General features: G+C 36.4%; 1 protein-coding gene and 1 pseudogene across 2 annotated transcripts in view; one reads left to right on the forward strand and one right to left on the reverse strand.

Annotated features, from left to right (window-relative positions):
- The window catches only part of LOC128580647 (cytochrome P450 2C18-like), a 49238-nt gene extending 31088 nt beyond the window's left edge, over positions 1-18150 (reverse strand). The window contains exons 1-5 of the mRNA XM_053582778.1: positions 17859-18150; positions 13908-14070; positions 13590-13739; positions 10809-10969; positions 9271-9447 (exon numbers count right to left, since the gene is read on the reverse strand). Of these exons, the coding sequence (XP_053438753.1) occupies positions 9271-9447; positions 10809-10969; positions 13590-13739; positions 13908-14070; positions 17859-18026 (819 nt within the window). The 5' untranslated portion in view covers positions 18027-18150. The remainder of the gene's footprint in view (positions 1-9270; positions 9448-10808; positions 10970-13589; positions 13740-13907; positions 14071-17858) is intronic.
- On the forward strand, positions 14106-17850 carry LOC128580649 (26S proteasome regulatory subunit 4-like; annotated as a pseudogene). Its single transcript, XR_008378711.1, has one exon. The product of XR_008378711.1 is annotated as a 26S proteasome regulatory subunit 4-like (transcript).
- Positions 18151-21629: the final 3479 nt, after the last annotated feature.

The raw sequence follows: 21629 nt of genomic DNA on the forward strand, positions 1-21629 counted from the left end.
AGAATACAGATGATGAAAACAAAGAAGGAAATTATAAAAAACAATGAAGGAAACTGCTGATAAAGTGGAAAATAATCAAAAGGAAATCCAAAAATAGAATCAAATAAGAGATGAACGATATGAAGAATATAGAAAGGATATACCAGAGCAGAAGGAACTGAAGCAGTCAATTACAGAACTTAAAGATGCAATAGAAAGTATCAGCAACAGATTAGATCATGCAGAAGAAAGAATGTTGGAGGCAGAGGACAAAACTTTTGAGATAACTCACATAGTTAAAGAAGCAGAAAAGAAGAGAGGGAAGGCAGAAAGTTCACTGACAGAATTATGGGACTTTCTGAAGCGTTCAAACATATGAGTTATAGGTATCTCAGAAGGGGAAGAAGAATGCCCCAGGGAATGGAAGCCATACTAGACAATATTATAAATGAAAATTTCCCAAGATTCTGGCACACTCCTTTCAGAGGGATATTGGACCCCAGGTCCCCTCAACTCTAACCGAGCTTCTCCAAGACACATTGTGATGAACTTGCCCAAAGTCAAGACAAAAGAAAAGATTCTTCAAGCTGCCAGGAGTAAGCACCAGTTGACCTACAGGGGCAAATCCATCACAGTGATTATAGACTTCTCTAATGAAACTTTCCAAGCAAGAAGACAAAGGTCATCTACCTTTAATCTACTTAAACAGAACAAGTTCCAGCCCAGAATTCTATATCCTGCTGAGGTAAGCTTTAAAATTGATGAAAAAATAAAATCATTTACTGATATACAAACATTGAGGAAATTCGCCACAACAAGACCAGCTCTACATGAAATACTTCAACCTGTTCTACACATTGACCATCACAATGAATCAGCAGCAAAGTAAAAACTCAGAAATTAAAGGACAGAGCCTAACTTCCACACTAATGCAAAAGATAAAACTAAGCAATGGACTCACACAAAATAAGATGAATAGAACATTATTGATGATATATTGAAATATTTGAATATCAATTATTTCAATAAATGTTAATGGCTTGAATTCCCCACTGATAAGGCATAGATTTGCTGACTGGATTAAAAAACACAAGCCATCCATTTTCTGCAGGAAACACACCTTGCTTCAAAAGACAAATTAAAACTCCAAGTTAAAGGTTGGAAGACAATTTTTCAGGCAAATGGAATTCAGAAGAAAAGAGGAGTTACAATCTTATTTTCAGATACATGTAGATTTAAAGCAACTAAAGTCAAAAAAGACAAATATGGTCACTTTATATTGGTCAAGGGAAAAATACAACAACAAGACGTTTCAATTCTAAATATTTATGCACCCAATTTAAATGCTCCCAGATTCTTGAAACAGACCTTACTCAGTCTGAGAAATATGATATCCAATAATACCATAATAAAAGGGGACTTTAACACTCCTCTCACAGACCTGGACAGATCCTCTAAACAGAAATTAAACAAAGATATAAGAGATTTATTTTTTTTTTTATTCTTTTGGATTTAAATGAGACCCTACAACAACTGTGCTTGATAGACCCATATAGAACACTCCATCCCAAAGATAAAGAATATACATTCTTCTCATCACCCCATGGAACATTCTCCAAAAGTGATCATAACTTAGGCCACAAAACAAATCTCAACAGTATCAAAAGAATTGAAATTTTACCTTCTATCTTCTCAGGCACTAAAGGTGAAACTCAACTCTAACAAAAACATTCAACCCCACACAAAGGCATGGAAATTAAACAACCCTCTGGTGAATGACAGTTGGGTGCAGGAAAAAATTAAACAGGAAATTGTTAACTTCCTTGACAAAAACAACAATGATGACACAAGCTACCAAAACCTGTGGGATACTGCAAAAGCAGTTTTGAGAGGAAAATTTATTGTGTTAGATGCCTACATTCAAAAAACAGAAAGAGAGCACATGAACAAATTCACAAGCCATCTTATGGAATTGGAAAAAGAAGAACAATCTAAGCCTAAACCTAGCAGAAAAAAAGAAATATCCAAAAGTAAATCAGAGATCAATGAATTTGAAAACAAAAGAATCATTCAGAAAATTAATGAAATAAGGAGTTGGTTTTTTGAAAAAATAAATAAAATAGATAAACCTTTGGCCAGAATAATTAAATATAGAAAAGTAAAATCTCTAGTAAACTCAATCAGAAATGATAAAGAGGAAATAACAACTGATGCCAGAGAGATACAAGAGATCATCTCTGAATACTACCAGAAACTCTATTCCCAGAAATTTGACCATGTGAAGGAAATGGATCAATATTTGAAATCGCACTCTCTTCCTAGACTTAGCCAGGAAGAAATAGAGCTCCTAGACAGACCAATTTCAACCACTGAGATTAAAGAAACAATAAAAAAGCTTCCATCAAAAAAATGCCCTGGTCCAGATGGCTTCACACCAGAATTCTATCAAACCTTCCAAGAAGAGCTTATTCCTGTACTGCAGAAATTATTCCAAAAAATTGAGGAGGAAGGAATCTTCCCTAACACGTTCTATGAAGCAAACATCATGCTGATACCAAAACCAGGAAAAGACTCAACTTAAAAGGAGAATTTTAGACCAATTCACTCATGAATATAGATGCAAAAATTCTCAACAGAATCCTAGCCAATAGATTACAGCTTATCATCAAAAAAGTCATCCATCATGATCAAGTAGGTTTCATCCCACGGATGCAAGGCTGGTTTAACATATGCAAGTCCATAAACATTATCCACCGTATTAAGAGAGGCAAAAATAAAGATCATGTGATCCTCTCAATAGATCTAGAAAAAGCATACTATAAAATCCAGCATTCTTTTCTAATTAGAACACTGAAGAGTATAGGCATAGGTGGCACATTTCTCAAACAGATTGAGGCTATCTATGACAAACCCCCAGCTAATATTTTACTGAATGGAGTAAAACTGAAAGCTTTTCCTCTTAGAACTGAAACAAGACAAGGTTGCCCTCTGTCATCATTACTATTCAACATAGTGCTGGAAGTTCTAGCCAATACAATTAGGCAAGACAAGGAAATAAAGGGAATCCAAATGGGAGCAGAGGAGGTTAAACTCTCCCTCTTTGTTAATGACATGATCTTTTACTTAGAGAACCCCAAAGATCAACCACAAGACTCCTGGAAGACATCAAAAAATACAGTAATGTCTCAGGATATAAAATCAATGTCTACAAGTCAGTAGTCTTTGTATATGCCAATAACAGTCAAGATAAGAAGCTAATTAAGGACACAACTCCCTTCACCATAACTTCAAAGAAAACGAAATACCTAGGAAAATGCCTAACAAAGGAGGTGAAGGACCTCTATAAAGAAAATTATGGAATCCTAAGAAAAGAAATAGCAGAGGATATTAACAAATGGAAGAACATACCATGCTCATGGCTTGGAAGAATCAACATTATTAAAATGTCTATACTTCCCAAAGCAATCTACCTATTCAATGTCTTTCCTATTAAATTACCAACATCGTACTTTCAAGATTTGGAAAAAATGATTCTGCGTTTTGTATGGAAGCAGAAGGAAAAAAAAAAACATATAGTGAAGGCAGTTCTCAGTAATAAAAATAAAGCCAGGGACATCAGCCTACCAGATTTTAGGCTGTACTACAAGGCCATAGTAATCAAGACAGCATGGTACTGGCACAAAAATAGAGATATAGACATTTGGAATTAAATAGAAAACCACAAATGAAACTAACAACTTAATAACCATCTAATCTTCGATGAAAGAACATACACTGGGGGGAAGAATCCTTATTCAATAAATGGTGTTGGGAGAACTGGATATTCACACGCAAAAACTGAAACTGGATGCACATCTCTCTCCACTCACAAAAATAGATTCAAGATAGATAAAGGACTTAAATTTAAGGCATGAAATGATAAAAGTCCTCAAAGAAAGCATAGGAAAAACACTGGAAGATATTGGCCTAAGGAAAGACTTTATGAAGAAGATTGCCATGCCAATTGCAATAACAACCAAAATAAACAAATAGGACTTAATTGAACTGAAAAGCTTCTGTACAGCTAAGGAAACTACAACCAAAGCAAATCGACAACCTACACAATGGGAAAGGATATTTGCATATTTTGAATCAGACAAAAGCTTAATAACTAGGAACCATAGAGAACTCAAATTAATCCATATGAAAAAAGCCAATAATCCCATATATCAATGGGCAAAAGTGATGAACAGAATCTTCTCTCAAGAACATAGTTGAATGGCTAGCAAACATATGAAAAAATGCTCATCATCATTAATTATTAGAGAAATGCAAATCAAAATCACCCTGAGATATTACCTAACCCCAGCGAGAATGGCCCATATTACAAATCTCAAAAGTGCACATGCTGGCACGAATGTGGAGAGAAAGGAACACTTTTGCCCTGCTGGTGGGACTGTAAACTAATACAACTTTTTTGGAAGGAAGTCTGGAGAATCCTCAAAGAACTCAGTCTAGACCTCCCATTTGATCCTGCAATCCCATTACTGGGCATCTATCCAGAAGGAAAAAGAAACCTTTTATCATAAGGACACTTGCACTAGACTCTTTATTGCAGCTCAATTTACAATCACCAAAAAGTGGAAACAGCCTAAATGCCCACCAACCCAGGAATGGATTAACAAGCTGTGGTATATGTATACCACGGAATACTATTCAGCCATTAAAAAAAAATGGAGACTTTACATCCTTTGTATTAACCTGGATGGAAGTGGAACACATTATTCTTAGTAAAGCATCACAAAAATGGAGAAGCATGAATCCTGTGTACTTGATTTTGATATGAGGATAATTAATGACAATTAAGGACATGGTGGGCATAGGGGATGTGGAGAGCAGAAAGAGAATGAAGGAGGGAGAGGTAAGGAAAGGAAGAGCATTGAGATGAAAGGAAGGGTGGTGGAGCCTTGGTGTGTGCCACACCTTTTGGGGGCAAGACAAGATTGCAAGAGGGACTTTGCCTAACAAATGCAATCAGTGTAACCTGGTTTCTTGTGCTCTCAATGAATCCATAACAATAAAAAAGTAATAATAAAAAAGACATCAATTGCTAAAATCAAAAACTACCAAAATTTTTGATTTTAATAATTGAAAGTGAGACATTATCACCGATTTTACAAAACTAAAAGAAATGTAAGGTAAAACTAGAAACAATTGTACACCAGCAAATTTGATAATCTAGATAAATTCAAATCTTTTAGAAACATACACCTTACTAAAACTGACTGCAAATGAGATAGAAGTTATGAACAAACTTACAATAAGTAAAGACATTGAATTAGTAATTAAAAGCTGTCTCCAGGAAAAGGTCCAGGACATAAAACTACATGACTTCACTTATGAATTATACCTACATTATTTTAAAAAATGAAAATCAATCATACTCAAATTATTCCAAAAATTTATGAGCGGAAGGAATACTTCCTAGCACACATTATCAGGATAGTCTGATATTAAAGCCCCAGATACTACAAGACCATTATTTTTTATGAATATACATGCAGAAATTATCAACAAAATAATACTAAAACAAAGCACATTAAAAGTATTAATCCTCCCAGCCCCAGCACACATATCCAAACAATCTAATTTAAAGATGGACACAGGACTTAAATAGATTTTCCTCTTAAGAGGGCATACGAAGGGCCAATGAGCACATGAAAAAATGCTCAGTGCCACTAAATATATTCATATATTTATAATTCAACACTTGTAATGATAAAATGACTCAGAAAAAAATGAATAGAAAAGAATTTCCTTATCATATCAAGCACATTTATGAAAAAATTCTAAGCTTACTTTATGCCAAAATATTAAAGTCTATAACCTTATACCCTAGTGTCAAGAGAAAAAACCCCACAAGTATGTAAACTTTCCACTCTATTAATATATTACTAAAGTCCTAGCCAGAGCATTTAGGGGAGAAAGGAAAAGACATTTACATAGAAAAGGAGGAAATAAGATTAATTCTATTTGAAGATAACATGATGCTACATGAAGAAAAGTCCATACAATCCAAGATAAACCAACTAGCAATATTTCAGGGTACAAAACTAATGGAAAATTGGATGTGTCTCCATACACCAGAAATGAATAATCTGACAATTAAATCAAGGAAATAATTCATTTACAATAATATCCTAAATGGAAAAAGAGCTAAGAACCTAATACCAAGCAATGGAAAGACAATGAAATCTATCAACTGTTGCTAAAAAAAAGTACCTAAATAAATTGAAAATTACCCCATCTTCAAGAATTGGAAGGCATAATCTTGTAAAAATGACAATGCTTTCCAAAATTATCTGAAGATTCAGTGTAATACCTATGAAAATTACTATGACTTTATTTTTTTCGAAACAGAATAAACAGTCCTCAGTTCATATGCCCCTACACTGGAGGATTCAATTTCTCAACTTTAATTCTTTAAAACAAAGCTTTAAAAATGAAAACACTACTTGGTAAACAGTCTGTGAAGCTAGTGAATGATGCCCCATGAATATATCAATGTACACAGCTATGATTTAATACAAAAAAATAAATTAATTAAAAAAAATGAAAACACTATGGTACTGGCATATAGACAGACATCAAGATCAAGAAAATAGAATCAAAAACAAAATAAAAACCTAAATATGTATTTCCAATTCATTTTCAACATGCATTTCAAGACCATTCAATCTAAAGCAAGAATTTCTTCAACAAACAGTGCCAGGATATCTGCTTAATTCCATACAAAGTAATGATATTAGCTCCATACCTCATTCCATATCCAAAATAATTCTGAAAGTGAATAAAAAGCTTAAGGATAGAATAGTATAAAATATAGGGGTAAATCTTACTGCCTTCAGATTTGGCAATGGACTTTGAAATTAAATGAGAAAAAAATAGATAACTGTATTTCCTCAAAATTAAAATGTCTGGACTCAGCACCCATAGCAGTGGTTATGGCACCAGCCACATTGACCGAGGCTGCAACAAAAAATAGCTGGGTGCCTATAGTCCCATCTATTTGGGAGGCTGAGGCAAGAGAATCGCTTAGAGAGTTTGAGGTTGATGGGAACTGTGACGTCACACCACTCTACCAGGGGTGACATACTGAGACTCTGTCTCGAAAGAAAAAAATTAAAATGTTTGTTCATCAAAGGACATAATGAAAAATGTACAGTAGCAGCCTACAAAATGGGAGAAAATATTTTATATCATTTATTTAATATGCGTTAATTAAACTACCAAGGGGTTTAATGTCAAGAATACATAAATCAATTCTCATGGCTCAGCAATAAAAAGCTACACAACTCAACTAAAAAATAGGCAAAGTACTTGCATATCATTTCTTGAAAGAAAATACAAAAATGAGAAACAGCGTATGAAAAGATGCTCAGTATCATTGGAACGAGGAAGTCAAAATCAATTTGTAATGACATAGAAATTACATAATTACAAGTATTGACAATTATGTGCAAAACTCAGAACCCTCCCACATTACGGGTAGGAATGTAAAATGACAAATTCACTGTATACAGGCCCACTAGTTTCTAAAAAAGAGAATCCTGAACTTACTAAAACATTCAAAATTCTAACGCTAAGACCGTACTCAAGAAAACTGAATAATATTCATGAAGAAAATACACATGCAAATGTTCATAGCAGCATTGCTTATAAAATAAATAACACAAATGCGTATTAAAAGTTGAATTTTTAAAAATTGTGTTCATAGCAGCATTGTTCATAACACAAATAACCCATGCATGTCGAAAGCTGAATTTTTAAAAATTGTTGTATGATTGCATGTAAAATAGCAAATTATTCAGCCACAAAAAAACCAATAATATAATGATGCAATGTAGGTGAGCCTCCAAATCAACATGTTAAATAAAGGAAGCCAGAAACAAATGGGTACATATGATCTCTGAGGCCTTTTACATGTTATATCCACAATAGGCAAATACATAGAGACAGGAAGAAGATTAAAGGTTACTACAAGGTGATGGAATGGGGGATGATCATTAATGCACATGGTATGTTTTTGTACAATGATAAAAAATTTTTGAAAGTTTCTGTTGGTTGCACAACATTGTGAAAATAATAAATACCATTAAATCGTAAACTTTAAACAAGATAAGTGTATGGGAATTTCAAACCCAATTTTTACAATGTCTTTACTTCCAGAATTACTCTACAGATATAATGCAATTCAGGTAAAAATAACCACTGGTTTTTGTTGTTGTTGTTGTTGTTGTCGCAGCCGTCATTGTTGTTTGGCGGGCCCGGGCTGGATTTGAACCCGCCAGCTCAGGTGTATGTGGCTGGCGCCTTAGCTGCTTGAGCCACAGGTGCCGAGCCTACCACTGTTTTTTTTTTTTTTTTTAATTAATTAATCAATTAATTTTTTTGGCAGAAATTGACAAGCTCCTTCTAAAACTTATGTAGATTCAAGGTGATCAGAAGAGCCAAAGTAGTCTTGAAAAAAAATGATAAAGTTAAAGGTTTCACACTTGGTGATTTGAAAACTTGATGCAAAGTCACAATTAAGGCATCAAGATTGTGTACATCTGGCATAAGAGCAGACCTGTAGATGAATGAAATGCAACTGAGAGCCCACAAACAAACCCTAACATTTATAGTGAATTGGGTTTTGACCAGATAATTAAATGGAGAAAAATTAGCCTCTCAGTAAATATTGCAATGAAGATAGGAACTTTAAAACTTTCCACCATGTCCGACTCCTTATCTGTGCCAATTCATTTGGGTTACACTCAATTAAGCCTTGTCTATTTCATCTACTCTTTCCCACCACACACTTCTACACCTTTACAGAAACCCATCACACTTTCTGAAAAACCCTCTCCTGTCCCTCACTACAGGTATTTTGAGGTCTAATATACAGGACATGTGGAAAGCCTACCTAGGCTGAACCATCTTTTCCATTCAACTACATTCTGTGTATAATGGCATCATATTTTATACTTTCAAAATTCTTTGTGATTGTCTCCATTTCACATGAGATATGCTTTCTCCTCGAGTGAATTATATTTATTTAAAGAAGAGAGCCAAGGCATTCTAACTATGTAATAATTTAATTTTACATTTCCCATGACTGCTAGTTCTGATTCATAAATATAATATAGAGGTAAAAGGCTCTTCAAACATTGAGGACTTATCATTTAAACATACTTAGTACATTACAGAACTACTCAATGAACTACAAAATACACAAACATTCAAATCACTGAACTTTTGTTTGCATTTTACCTGCTCCATTTTGATCAGGAAACAATCAATAAAGTCCCGAGGATTGTTAATATCCAGTGATTCTTGGTGTTCTTTTACTTTCTCCAAAATATAACTTTTTGTAAGAGCAACATTTTTAAGTAATTTGTTATGGCTTCCAGGGAAATAATCAATGAGAGCAGGGAAATTATTGCATAGCTAGAATAGAAAATATAATTTATGTAATAATAAACATGTAATAAAATATCTATAACATACATTAAACCATGATTAGACGTTATAGGTATATTATGAATAAAATATGGTATCCATATTGATGGGGAAATTTTATTGTTCACATATAGTAATTCTCTATGTTTATAAAAATACTTGAGGGAGAAAATTCTGAACTGAGAATGAAAGATATTCATCATTTCCACATATCATTTTTATTGTATAAAACACCTGCATATCAATTCTGTTAATTTTTACACCAATTCTTGCCTATAACCTTGAAGGATAAGATGGCATGAATTACTATGATTTCCATATTGTAGATGGCAGCAGAGTTTAAGTGAATTGGGGCAGCTTGACTGAGAGCAGAAAACTGGTTCCTGCCATTTTTATTTCTTTGAAGCAGCATCAGAAATGAAATCAGGATTTTAGAAGAGGCAGGGTCTCAAAGGCATCTTGAAAATCAACTGTGCATTAAAGTAGTTCAGTAACTTTTCTAAGACCACACAATAATTACTTAGGTACAGTGTAGGATTTACCAATTCAACATGGTAAAATTGTGACACTTGTTTCTGGTTCATACACCATAAAACCAATAATTTTGTCATTCCTAATCCAGTTACCTTGTAAACAAGGATCTCATCCCAGGCATCAAATAGCCCTGCTTTAGGCAGAGTTTCCTGGTGCCTTCTATGGGCCCAAATATTCTCCCTCTTTTTAAGTAATTTGTTATGAATTCCAAGGAAATAATGAGAGCAGGGAAATTATTGCATAGCTTTAATAGAAAATATAATCTATTTAATAATAAACATGTAATAAAATATATAGAACATACATCAAACCATGTTTAGACATTATAGGTAGAATTATGGATAAAATATATATGATTTCCACATTTAATTTATAAGTAATTTATGCAATTACTTAAAAAAGAGAAGGAGGTATTCTCTTTCTAAATAAAGGTAATTTGGCCAAGTAATATCATGAAGGGGTCTCTAAGTGTTGATTGAGGACAAGCCCTGTGGTTAATGGAAGTCTTCAGAAAGGGTCTGGCTGTTGATTGATTAATACGGGTATGTTTTGGGTTGTTACCCAAGTACTTTATAGAAACAAGGGCTTTAAGGTTTAGTGGGAAAAAAATCACTGCTCACCCCTATATATGGCCATTCATTTCCTGTGTGTAAAATAAAGGGCTCAGCCATCTATCCCAGAAGGTCACTTCATAATGTCTGGGAAGGACAGCAGTATCCAAACATGTATTTGACAGCGTGGTCTATATAGAACTTTGTATTTTTCAGAGAGAAAAGCATAAGCAGTTCCTTAGGAAGAAGAAATGTTGGACTCACCTGGATCCATGGGGAGCTCAGAATCCTGACGTTTTCATTGAATTTTGCCATCAAGGTAAGAAAATTCTGATCTTTGTAATCAAAACGATTCTGGAAAACGATGGAGCAGATCACGTTGCAAGGAGCACAGCCCAGGATAAAAGTGGGATCACAGAATGAGGCTAAAGGATTGGAAAAATACCATTAAAATAGAAAACAATTTTTCTTTGTTAACAGGTAAAGGGAATTGTAAAATTTAAAGCAATATCTTACCAATACATTCCCCTAACATTAAAAAAAATCCAGCGTACATAAAACAAACACTTCATTTTCACCTTAATCCTGAGTTATACATTATATCTACCTGGCTAAATAATAGAATTTTACATGTCGTAATTCATATCCATTGCCTTTATCTACACTCTTGTAACCCAAAGTGTCTGTTCTTTTGGAAGGAAAGATATATATACATATATATATATATAAATTTTAAAAATATGTATACGTATATATTTTGAGACAGAATCTCACTATGTCACCCTCTGTAGAGTGCTGTAGTGTCGCAGCTCACAGCAACCTAAAACTCCTGGGCCCAAGCGATTCTCATGCCTCAGCCTCTCAAGTAGCTTGGACCACAGGCACTTGCCCCCAATGCCTGGCTATTTTTTGGTTGCAGTTGTCATTGATGTTTAGCTGGGCCAGGCCGGGTTCGAACCTGCCACCTTTGGTGCATGTGGTCGGTGCTGTAACCACTGTGCTACAGACACCTCCTGAAAGATAAATATTTTTCTTTTTTCTTTTTCTTTGCAGTTTTTGGCTGGGGCTGTGTTTGAACCCACCACCAGTGGTATATGGGGCTGGCACCCTACTCCTTTGAGCCACAGGCACCACCCGAGAAAATATTTTTAAAACCTAGGAATCCCAGTTTATAAAGAAGTCTCACATCTGCTGAGGACAATAAAGCACAGAGAAAGAAAAGGAGCAAAGAGTTTGAACCTGGATAGTATTGACAAGGAATAGCTGGAAGAATCCCATGTTGGAATGGTAGAGAGGAACTAAATAGAGAAAGAGACTGTGGGAGAACTTATGGATTTTAAGGAACAAATTTGAAAATTATAATACATCCATATTACATGAGAGAAAAACTATTTTAATAATAAAATGAACAATGAATATAACATAGATTTTTAAACGTTTTTTTTTTTATTTTAAATGTAAATACAAGATAGGCAAACAAAACAAGTCAATTGAAATATTTTCATTTCTCCTTTTAATGTTTAAAAAGTTTTTTTCTTCCTTAGGAAATAAACATCCATCATTTACATTCATCCTCCAAATTAAATTTATTTGTAGAGCCATTCTTTGTGGTTTCTGGAATAATGACTTCTATAGCCATCAACAGAAGTATATTCAAATAAAATTTAAAATTCGATCATAAGTCAAGTCTGCCATTTTCTTATAGGTAAAGAGGTTAAATTATAAGAAAGGTTATCTTTTTTATTGGTAGGGTATCTCTAAAATGAAAAGGTTATATTTAAGTGATCAGTAGACTTTATATGTAAAGATCTCTCTACCTCACATCCTTAGATTACAAATTAAAATGAATTGAATCAAAAGTGTTTGAATAAATGGTATGTCATTGAACAACAGGAAACCTGTTGAGTTAGCTGCTCCTATTCTACGTGCCGTTAAACATTAAAGGTATCTAATGTTTCATGAAAGTTTTTATTTCAGCCAAGGGGGGAAGAAGGTGAATTGCAAAGCGCTAGATTCTTGTGTCTGTGCGTGTGTGTATGTGTGTGTTCCACAGGTGAAATCTGATTTTCAATCTTTCCTTTTACTTCATTTGAAAGAATTTTTAAAAATATAATTTATAATCTGAGCTGATAACCAGATTGAAAGTAACAAGAACTTCATAGTTTAATAGAACTGGCAATGAGAAGAAAATAATTACCATAAACATCTAAGATAAATCCAATAGAGAGAAAAGGAAGAAGAGAAACTTAAAACAAAGGCAAATTACACTTAGTAAAGTAATGGAAAGGAGTTATTGATAATAGTTAAAATCTAGTTAAACAAATTATTTAAAAATCGTTACTTGTGTGTGTTTCTGAATTATACTTCAGAATATATTTCCTAAAAATTAGACATTAATAAATTAAGTAGTGGTCAATAAGAAATAATTAAGTCTGATTTTTTAAATTGTACTATCTCTATGGAGAAATAATAATTGATAAGAATCACAATGAGATATGCTTAATAAAGTAAAACTACACATAGTGTCCTCACAGGTCAGAACTCTAGTAGGAACTGGGAGAAATTTTAGATATATCAGAGAGGCTGATCATAGAAACATATCCCAATTAAATAAAGGCACAGGTTGTGTGGATCATGCTCCATAAGGGTGTGATGAGGTCAGGCCCACCATGACCATTTGCCTTGTACTGTCTGCCAAAACGTTCTCAAATAGGTAATTTACATATTTATGCTACAGGGAAAGCATTGCTCTTTAATTATTTCTAAAAATGAACTCGAAACAATACTTATAATTTCTTATTTTGAAACAAAAACTCAAAGTTGACAAAGAAAGAGGATTAAGTGACCTTTAAAGCCCAGGCTGCATGCACAATCGTGCCTGTACACACAGCACAGACACATAAGCTCCCTGGGCTCTCTGCTTCAAACCTCCTCCCCAACAGGAGGACGGACAACTAGGACCCACAATGAAAGTTTGGGCCACCACTGAATGTGTCCAAAGGCATCATTAGAGAAGACATGTGATACTGAGTGAGAGTCACTCACCCTTGGTTTTTCTCAACTCCTCCACAAGGCAGCGGGCCTCCTCTTGGACACGTTCCTCAATGCTCCTCTTCCCCATCCCAAAATTCCTCAGTGTCATAAGGGAGAAGCGCCGTATCTCCTTCCACCTATTTCCATTGCTGAAAATGACACCTACCAGGATGGGAAATAGAAAGTAGGAGAGAATCCCAGGCCAGGGGGTGTGGGATAGCACTGCACAGCCATGTAAGTGGGCCACGCTCCGTCTTGCGGGCTCTTCAGGCTTCTGATCCCACCCTCCCACACCCTTTACCACCGCCACCTCAGCCAAATCCTACTTACCAAATCCTTTACTAGTTTTTTCAGAAATTGGTAAAAGGCCTCTTCCAGAAAACTCCTCTCCATGATCAATCAGGGCTTCCTTTACTGCTTCATATCCATGCAACACCACGACGGGCTTCATACCAAAATACACCGTGAACACAGGGCCATAAACTTTTGATAACTGGACAATGGAAAGGAAATGCAAATAACAGCAAAATGACTCAGCGTTTGATTTATGCATCGTGCCTGATTCAGACTGATGCTATTGTTGTATCACTGTAATTTTTAATGCTTTTACTCTGCCACACACAAATTGAGAAATACCTGAATTTTATGCATAAATGTGATGGGGATAGTCATCAGCTGCCACTTATTAATGGCCTCCAATGTGCCATTCAATAGCCCAGGCAGTTGGTACATAAAAAATAGATAGAGATCGAGCGGCCGAGGCAAGATGGGTCAAAGTCAGAGTGGTGGCCATGGTCCTGGAGGTGGCAAGAAGGATGACAAGGATAAGAAAAAGAAATACGAACCTCCTGTACCAACCAGAGTGGGGAAAAAGAAGAAGAAAACAAAGGGACCAGATGCAGCCAGTAAACTACCACTGGTGACACCTCGCACTCAGTGCCGATTAAAATTGTTGAAGTTAGAGAGAATTAAAGACTATCTTCTCATGGAGGAGGAATTCATTAGAAATCAGGAACAAATGAAACCATTGGAAGAAAAGCAAGAGGAGGAAAGATCAAAAGTGGATGATCTGAGGGGGACCCCAATGTCAGTAGGAACCTTGGAAGAGATCATTGATGACAATCATGCCATTGTGTCTACATCTGTGGGCTCAGAACACTATGTCAGCATCCTTTCATTTGTTGACAAGGATCTGCTGGAACCAGGCTGTTCAGTCCTGCTCAACCACAAGGTGCATGCTGTGATGGGGTGCTGATGGATGACACAGATCCCCTGGTCACAGTGATGAAGGTGGAAAAGGCACCCCAAGAGACCTATGCTGATATTGGGGGCTTGGACAACCAAATCCAGGAAATTAAGGAATCTGTGGAGCTTCCTCTCACCCATCCTGAATATTATGAAGAGATGGGTATAAAGCCCCCTAAAGGGGTAATTCTCTATGGTCCACCTGGCACAGGTAAAACCTTGTTAGCCAAAGCAGTAGCAAACCAAACCTCGGCCACTTTCTTGAGAGTGGTTGGCTCTGAACTCATTCAGAAGTACCTAGGTGATGGGCCCAAACTTGTTCGGGAATTGTTTCGAGTTGCTGAAGAACATGCACCTTCCATCGTGTTTATTGATGAAATTGATGCCATTGGGACAAAAAGATATGACTCAAATTCTGGTGGTGAGAGAGAAATTCAGCGAACAATGTTGGAACTGTTGAACCAGTTGGATGGATTTGATTCAAGGGGAGATGTGAAAGTTATTATGGCTACAAACCGAATAGAAACTTTGGATCCAGCCCTTATCAGACCAGGCCGTATTGACAGGAAGATCGAGTTTCCCCTGCCTGATGAAAAGACTAAGAAGCGCATCTTTCAGATTCACACAAGCAGGATGACCCTGGCTGATGATGTAACTCTGGATGACTTGATCATGGCTAAAGATGACCTCTCTGGTGCTGACATTAAGGCAATTTGTACAGAAGCTGGTTTGATGGCTTTAAGAGAACGTAGAATGAAAGTAACAAATGATGACTTCAAAAAATCTAAAGAAAATGTTCTGTATAAAAAACAAGAAGGCACCCCTGAGGGGCTTTATCTCTAGTGAACTACAGCTGCTATCAGGAAAATGGGAGTTTATCTGACCCCAGAGGGATGAGGTTGGAGAAGCTGCCTAGAGTTGTACGTTTTCCACTTGACTGATATTAGCAAACATCCTTTGTATCTTTTGGAATATGATGTATAAGCTGCCCCTTGGGTGGCCTTCATCTGCTGGTCAGTGTGCAGCACTCTGCTTCCCAATAAAGCGGGCTCTTGTCACAGCAAAAAAAAAAAAAAAAATAGATACAATTTTTGTCAGTTAAACATAAATAAAAATTAAAATAACAATAATGGTCCTCTCACAGGAGTAATGTGAAATCCCCCTGTTGTATTATTTGCCTTTCTCTGATAATCAGTGATGTTGGTAAAATGTGCAAAATTTCAGTTAGATAGGTAAATTCAAAGACCTACTTATAGGACATATACCCAGTAGAGTACATAACCCTTCTTCTTGAGAAACTTCCATAGAGTTTTCAATAGTGGCTATACTAATTTACATTCTCATCAACAGTGTGCAAGTATTGCCTTTTCTTCACATCCACTTCAACAGATATCATTGTTCCTCTTTTTATAATGGAGAACGGCCATTATTGAACAGTCTAAAAACAGTAGAGCCTGGCATGTATGCAGTGAATAAGGAAAGCTTACACGGTGTTGATGGGACTGTAAATTAGTACAACATCTATGGGAAACAGTAAGGAGATTCCCAAAACAACTAAAAGTAAACTTAGTATTCTATCCAGCAATTCCACTACTGGGTATTTAACCAAAGGTTAAAAAAAATGATTATTTCAAAAAACATGCACACCTGAATTTTTATTACACCACAATTCACAATTGCAAATATATGGAACCAACCTAAGTACCTATCAATTGATGAATGGATAAGTACTATTCAACCATAAAAAAAGAAAGAAAGAATGTCATTGCAGAAACTTGTATGGAACTGGAGACCTTTATTCTAACTGAAGTATCTCAAGAATAGAAAAGCAAACGCCACATGTTGTCACAGAAAATCAGAGATAAATGATGGGGATACATGGCCAGTAAAAGATATTAAGGTTATTTGAAAACAAAAAGGGAGAAGAGATGTGGGCGGAAGGGCAGTGAGGAATAATAACCTACCTATCTGGTACGGGGAACACTGCTGTGGTGACAGGCACACTAAATCCCAGTCTTCACCATTTCACAATTCACCATGGAACACAAACACTCACACCCCTTTAATATCATAAAATTTAGAACAGTTCTCACCTTAAGACATTCAGCAGGTTTACTTGCCCTATTTTACATATAAAGGAGAATTCCAAATTCATTTTCAGTTCCCACGGGTAATGTATAGAATTTCCAAATCTTAATCTCTACTTATTCAAATTCTGATGCTTGACAAACTTATCAGTTGCCCATGTCTACTTTAAGACCAATCGCCTACTAACTGCTTCAGAATCACTTCCGAATCTCTTGTCATGGTGAGCCTGACTCAATAGGCCTGTGATTAACACTATAACCTGTATTTGTTAAAGTCACCACAGATGATTTTAATAACCAGATATGTTTGGTATCTGATATTACTACTTAGGCTTTAAGACTGAGAATCACAGAGGCAGTGCCAGGACATGTAACTTCTCCTGACAGAGCAATATTTTCAATCTGCCAGCATTCTGGACCACATATGGTAGCTTTCTGTAGAATCCAAAGGAACTCTAATACTACCCATTGTGCCTTCAATGGTCATTTGTTTCTTTCACTCACTTGTGCTCATCCTGAATTCATAGCTCAGTTTTATTATTGACATTAGACATAAATTGATTATTAAGGGAAGATTAATTTTCATGGCTATTCTGAATAAAATACATGGCTATTGTGACTTATTAAATAAAATCTCTAATCTTGCACACTTGTCTTACCATTTATCTTGAGTCAAAACTTACTGCAAATGACTCCAAAATGAAGAAGGGACACATATCTCTGAACTTTTGCTGCTATATTATTTTGGTTCTACCATACAACAGCCTAAATGTTCCTCTACTCACAAAATTCATTATTTCTTTCCACTATTTCTGCCAGTGAAAGACTGGAAAAGCAACAGAAGCATCAAAGTTTGTAGGGATTATTTTGCTTTACCAGTATGCTTCTAGGAGCACCTTCCAATAACTTACTCTTTGTAAGTCACTAGAGGGACATAAAACATACTTACATTCTTTATACTTCTCCGGATGTTCTTAATATCCACCTGTAGGGTATTTCCGAGAATAGGGAGAGGAGTGGGGCCAGGCGGGAGCTTTCCTCTCCCAGAGCTCTGTTTCCAGAAGAAAAGGAGAAGCAAACAGGAGAGACAGAGCACCAAGGCCACAGCCGGGTCCATTGCAACCTTCTCTACCTGCTAAGACAACTGTGAGCACAAACTTTTATAATTCTCTAAGGCTTTTATAATTCTCCGCTCTGTTAGGTATAAAGTGGCCAGTCACCTAAAGCTGCGTCATGTCCTCATTGAGTGAACTTTGGACCACTGATAGAGTTCATCGTACTAGTTTGGACATTCTGGATTAATTGTACTGGATAAAGGCTAAACATTGGTAATTTGTATTTAAAAGAAAATGCCCTGGTGGTTCCATTCAGATTGTTGCAAAAGGTATCAATTTATCTTTTGGATGGCTGAACATGTACTACATTTTATTAATCCATTCACGAATTGGTGAGCACTTTGGGTTAATTCCACTCCTCCTCTCGTTTCCATTGCATATGTGCAATGGAGAAACAAACACCACATGCACCTACTGTTCAATTTGAACTAATCAATGAACATACATAAGCAAGAGGGAAAGAAAACACAGCCAAAACAACCAAGGGGAGGAGATAGGCGGGAAGGAGAAAAAAATCTACCTGATGATAAAATGAACTCTATTTTACCATCACTATTTAGGTAACAGCCTTAAGCATTATAAAGTTGTCCATATAACCTAAAACATTTGTGCTGAATCACTGAAGTAAATAATTTGATGCAATAAAACCGCTAAAAATTCTGGATTCTCCTATTACAAACAGTCCCCAGATTAAGAACAAGATAGATTCTGTAGGTTTGTTCTCAAGTTAAATTTGTATGAAAGTTAGAACATGTACATTTACCTATTACTTAGCAGCTTTGTATGAAAGTTAGAACATGTACATTTACCTATGACTTAGCAGCTTCCATTTGTAAGTGTAAATTTTATGTAAGTCAGGGACTTCCTGATGACCAGTTGAGACTGTATGATGTCAAGAGAGATCAATGTATATAAAAATGTATACTTTGATGCTATTCCAAACATTAGCAGATGTTATTCTAGAAAATGAAATCCTTTCATATACCTTAATATAATTTATTAACATTTTAGTTGCCTAAACATGCAATAGCTAACATGATTTGTGCATCTAGACTGACAAAACATAGATAAAGTTATTAGCTAATAAATGGATAAACCTCATGCCATTAAATAAAAAAAAAAAACCCTCCAAAGATAGAGATTATCATTTCTTATGTTTCAAATGTGGAAGGGAGGCTGGGAGAATGGGAGACCTTTCACTGCTGCCACAGCTCATGGGTGGTGAGGGGCTCAGGGTAGAGTTGGAAGAAGAGTCCATGAGAAAGAGAAGAGGCCAGTCCAGGGATGAGAAAGGCTTTATTAGACGAGAGGAGGAGTGGAGTAGAGTGTGACCAGGAGTCAGCTCTCTGACCAGGAGTCTTGCTCACAGTTACAAGAAACTGTCATTATACTTGGAATGCAGGTGAAAGGTGTCAACTTTTTTCTGCAGAGTGAATGATGCTGTGTCAGAGATTGATTTACAATTAGGGAAAGGTGTTAACCTTGCTCCAGGGCCTTATCTCTAGTGTCAGCCGGGACTAGGGTAGGAGATTGCTTGTTCTGGTGTTTCCCAGGAGCACTGACCTTGAAGCATTCCAGGAGTGTGGGGAGGGGTTGCTGTGTCCCTGCCATTAGGTCTCTGACCCACTCTCTATCACTAGCTCTCTTCCCAAGATGGCTGTACTCTCCTCAGGGTCATGAGAATTTATAGGGGGTTTCTATGACCATGCCACTGACCTGTATTCTAATCACTAGCCATCCTCCCAAGATGGCTATACTTTTGTCAGGGCTGTGAGAATTTACAGGAGAGAGAAAAATGGGTGCTTTCATTTCTGGCCTGCTTTCTTTCACCAACTATATCCCGTAATGTCAGTACTCTTACCGAGGTCATGAAGATTTCATGCATACAGGTGGGAGAACTAGGATTTGAGCTGAGACCTTCAGATGCCCACTGTGGAGTATTATTACTTATGCCAGACCTGCCTGAAGAACAATTTTACCAAATAAAACAAATCCCAAACATTAGTTGCTCAGAGTGTACAGCACATTAGATGTCTTCATAAAGTAACAGGCTTCTTGGTATACAGATTCCCCTTATTTGACTCCAAGGATAACAGGACATGGGGTGCTCATGAGCAGAAATAAAAGAAAGGATTTGCTCCTTTCCATCCCTGAGGAGGTGAATCCTGCTCAGCACAACTCAGGGAGGAGCCAATCTCAGAGGTTTAGTAGGGAGGGCTTGAGAAACTGTGGCTTCTCCCACTCCCAGTCACCTCCGGACAAGGTTGTTTCTGTTGTTTCTGGTCTGTCATTTTCAGAGGTGACATATGTAATAATGCACAACAAGAAAGCGAAAATATAGACAGAACAACAGTTATGGATGCAATAGAGGATGGAAGGGAGAGAAATCATTAAACAGACCCACAGCACAGAAACAGCACAATGTGCAGACCCGAACAGAAGCTGACTTCAGAGATTTAAATACAACCAGAATGACTTACATGACAGGTCACTAATGACACTGAATGTGCGAAGGCATGTCCTGTAAAGATGTCATATTCCTTCTAAATTATCTAGTGTAGTTATTTCCAGCTCTTTTATAGAGAAAAATTAAGTTATATCAAGACTCACTTATGCAATGGTTTTATCAGACATGTTTACAGGGATTCTGACAATTTACAGAGAATTTTCACACTCACCATATCCCTTTTGATTCTCTCAATAACTTTTGCCCAAGGTGAAATGATTCCTGTCTTAGGGAATGGAAATCTGAGCCTTGGTGATTCAGTACTTAGGCCAAGGACACTCAGACTGCAGGTAGAAATGCTGACTCTGGAGCCAGTAACCCCTGCCTGCCAAGCAAAACATTCAGCTCAATGTGTTCTCCGAGGCTCACTGACTATGTGCTAAGATTCAATATTTTATTATTCAGTCTAGCCAGTGAATTTCAAAATGAACAATAATTTAGTTAATCATTACAGCATCCATTGATTGAACTTGGGTTCAAAAGAATTTTAAAGGTTATAAGACCAAACATTATAACCTTTAAAACTTGAGTGCAGGTTGTTTTGAACTCTTTTCTAGGGCAAAGAGAAGTGTAATTTTCTCCCTGACTCAGATTGTTCTAAACTCTGAAAGAATCATACCAGGTTATTTGAATAAAATACGCTCAGTTGCTGTCTTTAGAGCAGTCATTTCATTCCTTGAGACACAAGTGTCCCTGCTCTGCTTCTCCTCTCTTCTGCTGAGCTGAGGCTTCTGCCTGGAACTTTCTTTTTTTAGAATGAAGGAATCAAAGAGAATTTAAAGATAGAAGGGATCTCTGAGATCAACAGGGATAAGATGTACCAAAATACATCTTTAGGAATGAGCAGTTGGTGACTCTGTGAGATACAGTGTCACCAATACATTGGGACAAGATGCTGTATTGTGGTCCAACTCCCAGTTCAGTGACATCTCACATCCCATCCCACAGAATCCTCATCTTGGCTGAATTTATAAGGAGATTATGAGCATTAACACCCCCGCCCCCACCACACACAGTCGTCACAGGGCAATGTAATAGCAGCTTGGCTAGAGATCAGATTGAGTTTTTTGGATTGGAGAGAGTTTTCTTTTATTAATGG

This window comes from Nycticebus coucang, chromosome 3 (genome assembly GCF_027406575.1).
Source record: "Nycticebus coucang isolate mNycCou1 chromosome 3, mNycCou1.pri, whole genome shotgun sequence".
In the NCBI taxonomy this organism is placed as follows: Eukaryota; Metazoa; Chordata; class Mammalia; order Primates; family Lorisidae; genus Nycticebus; species Nycticebus coucang.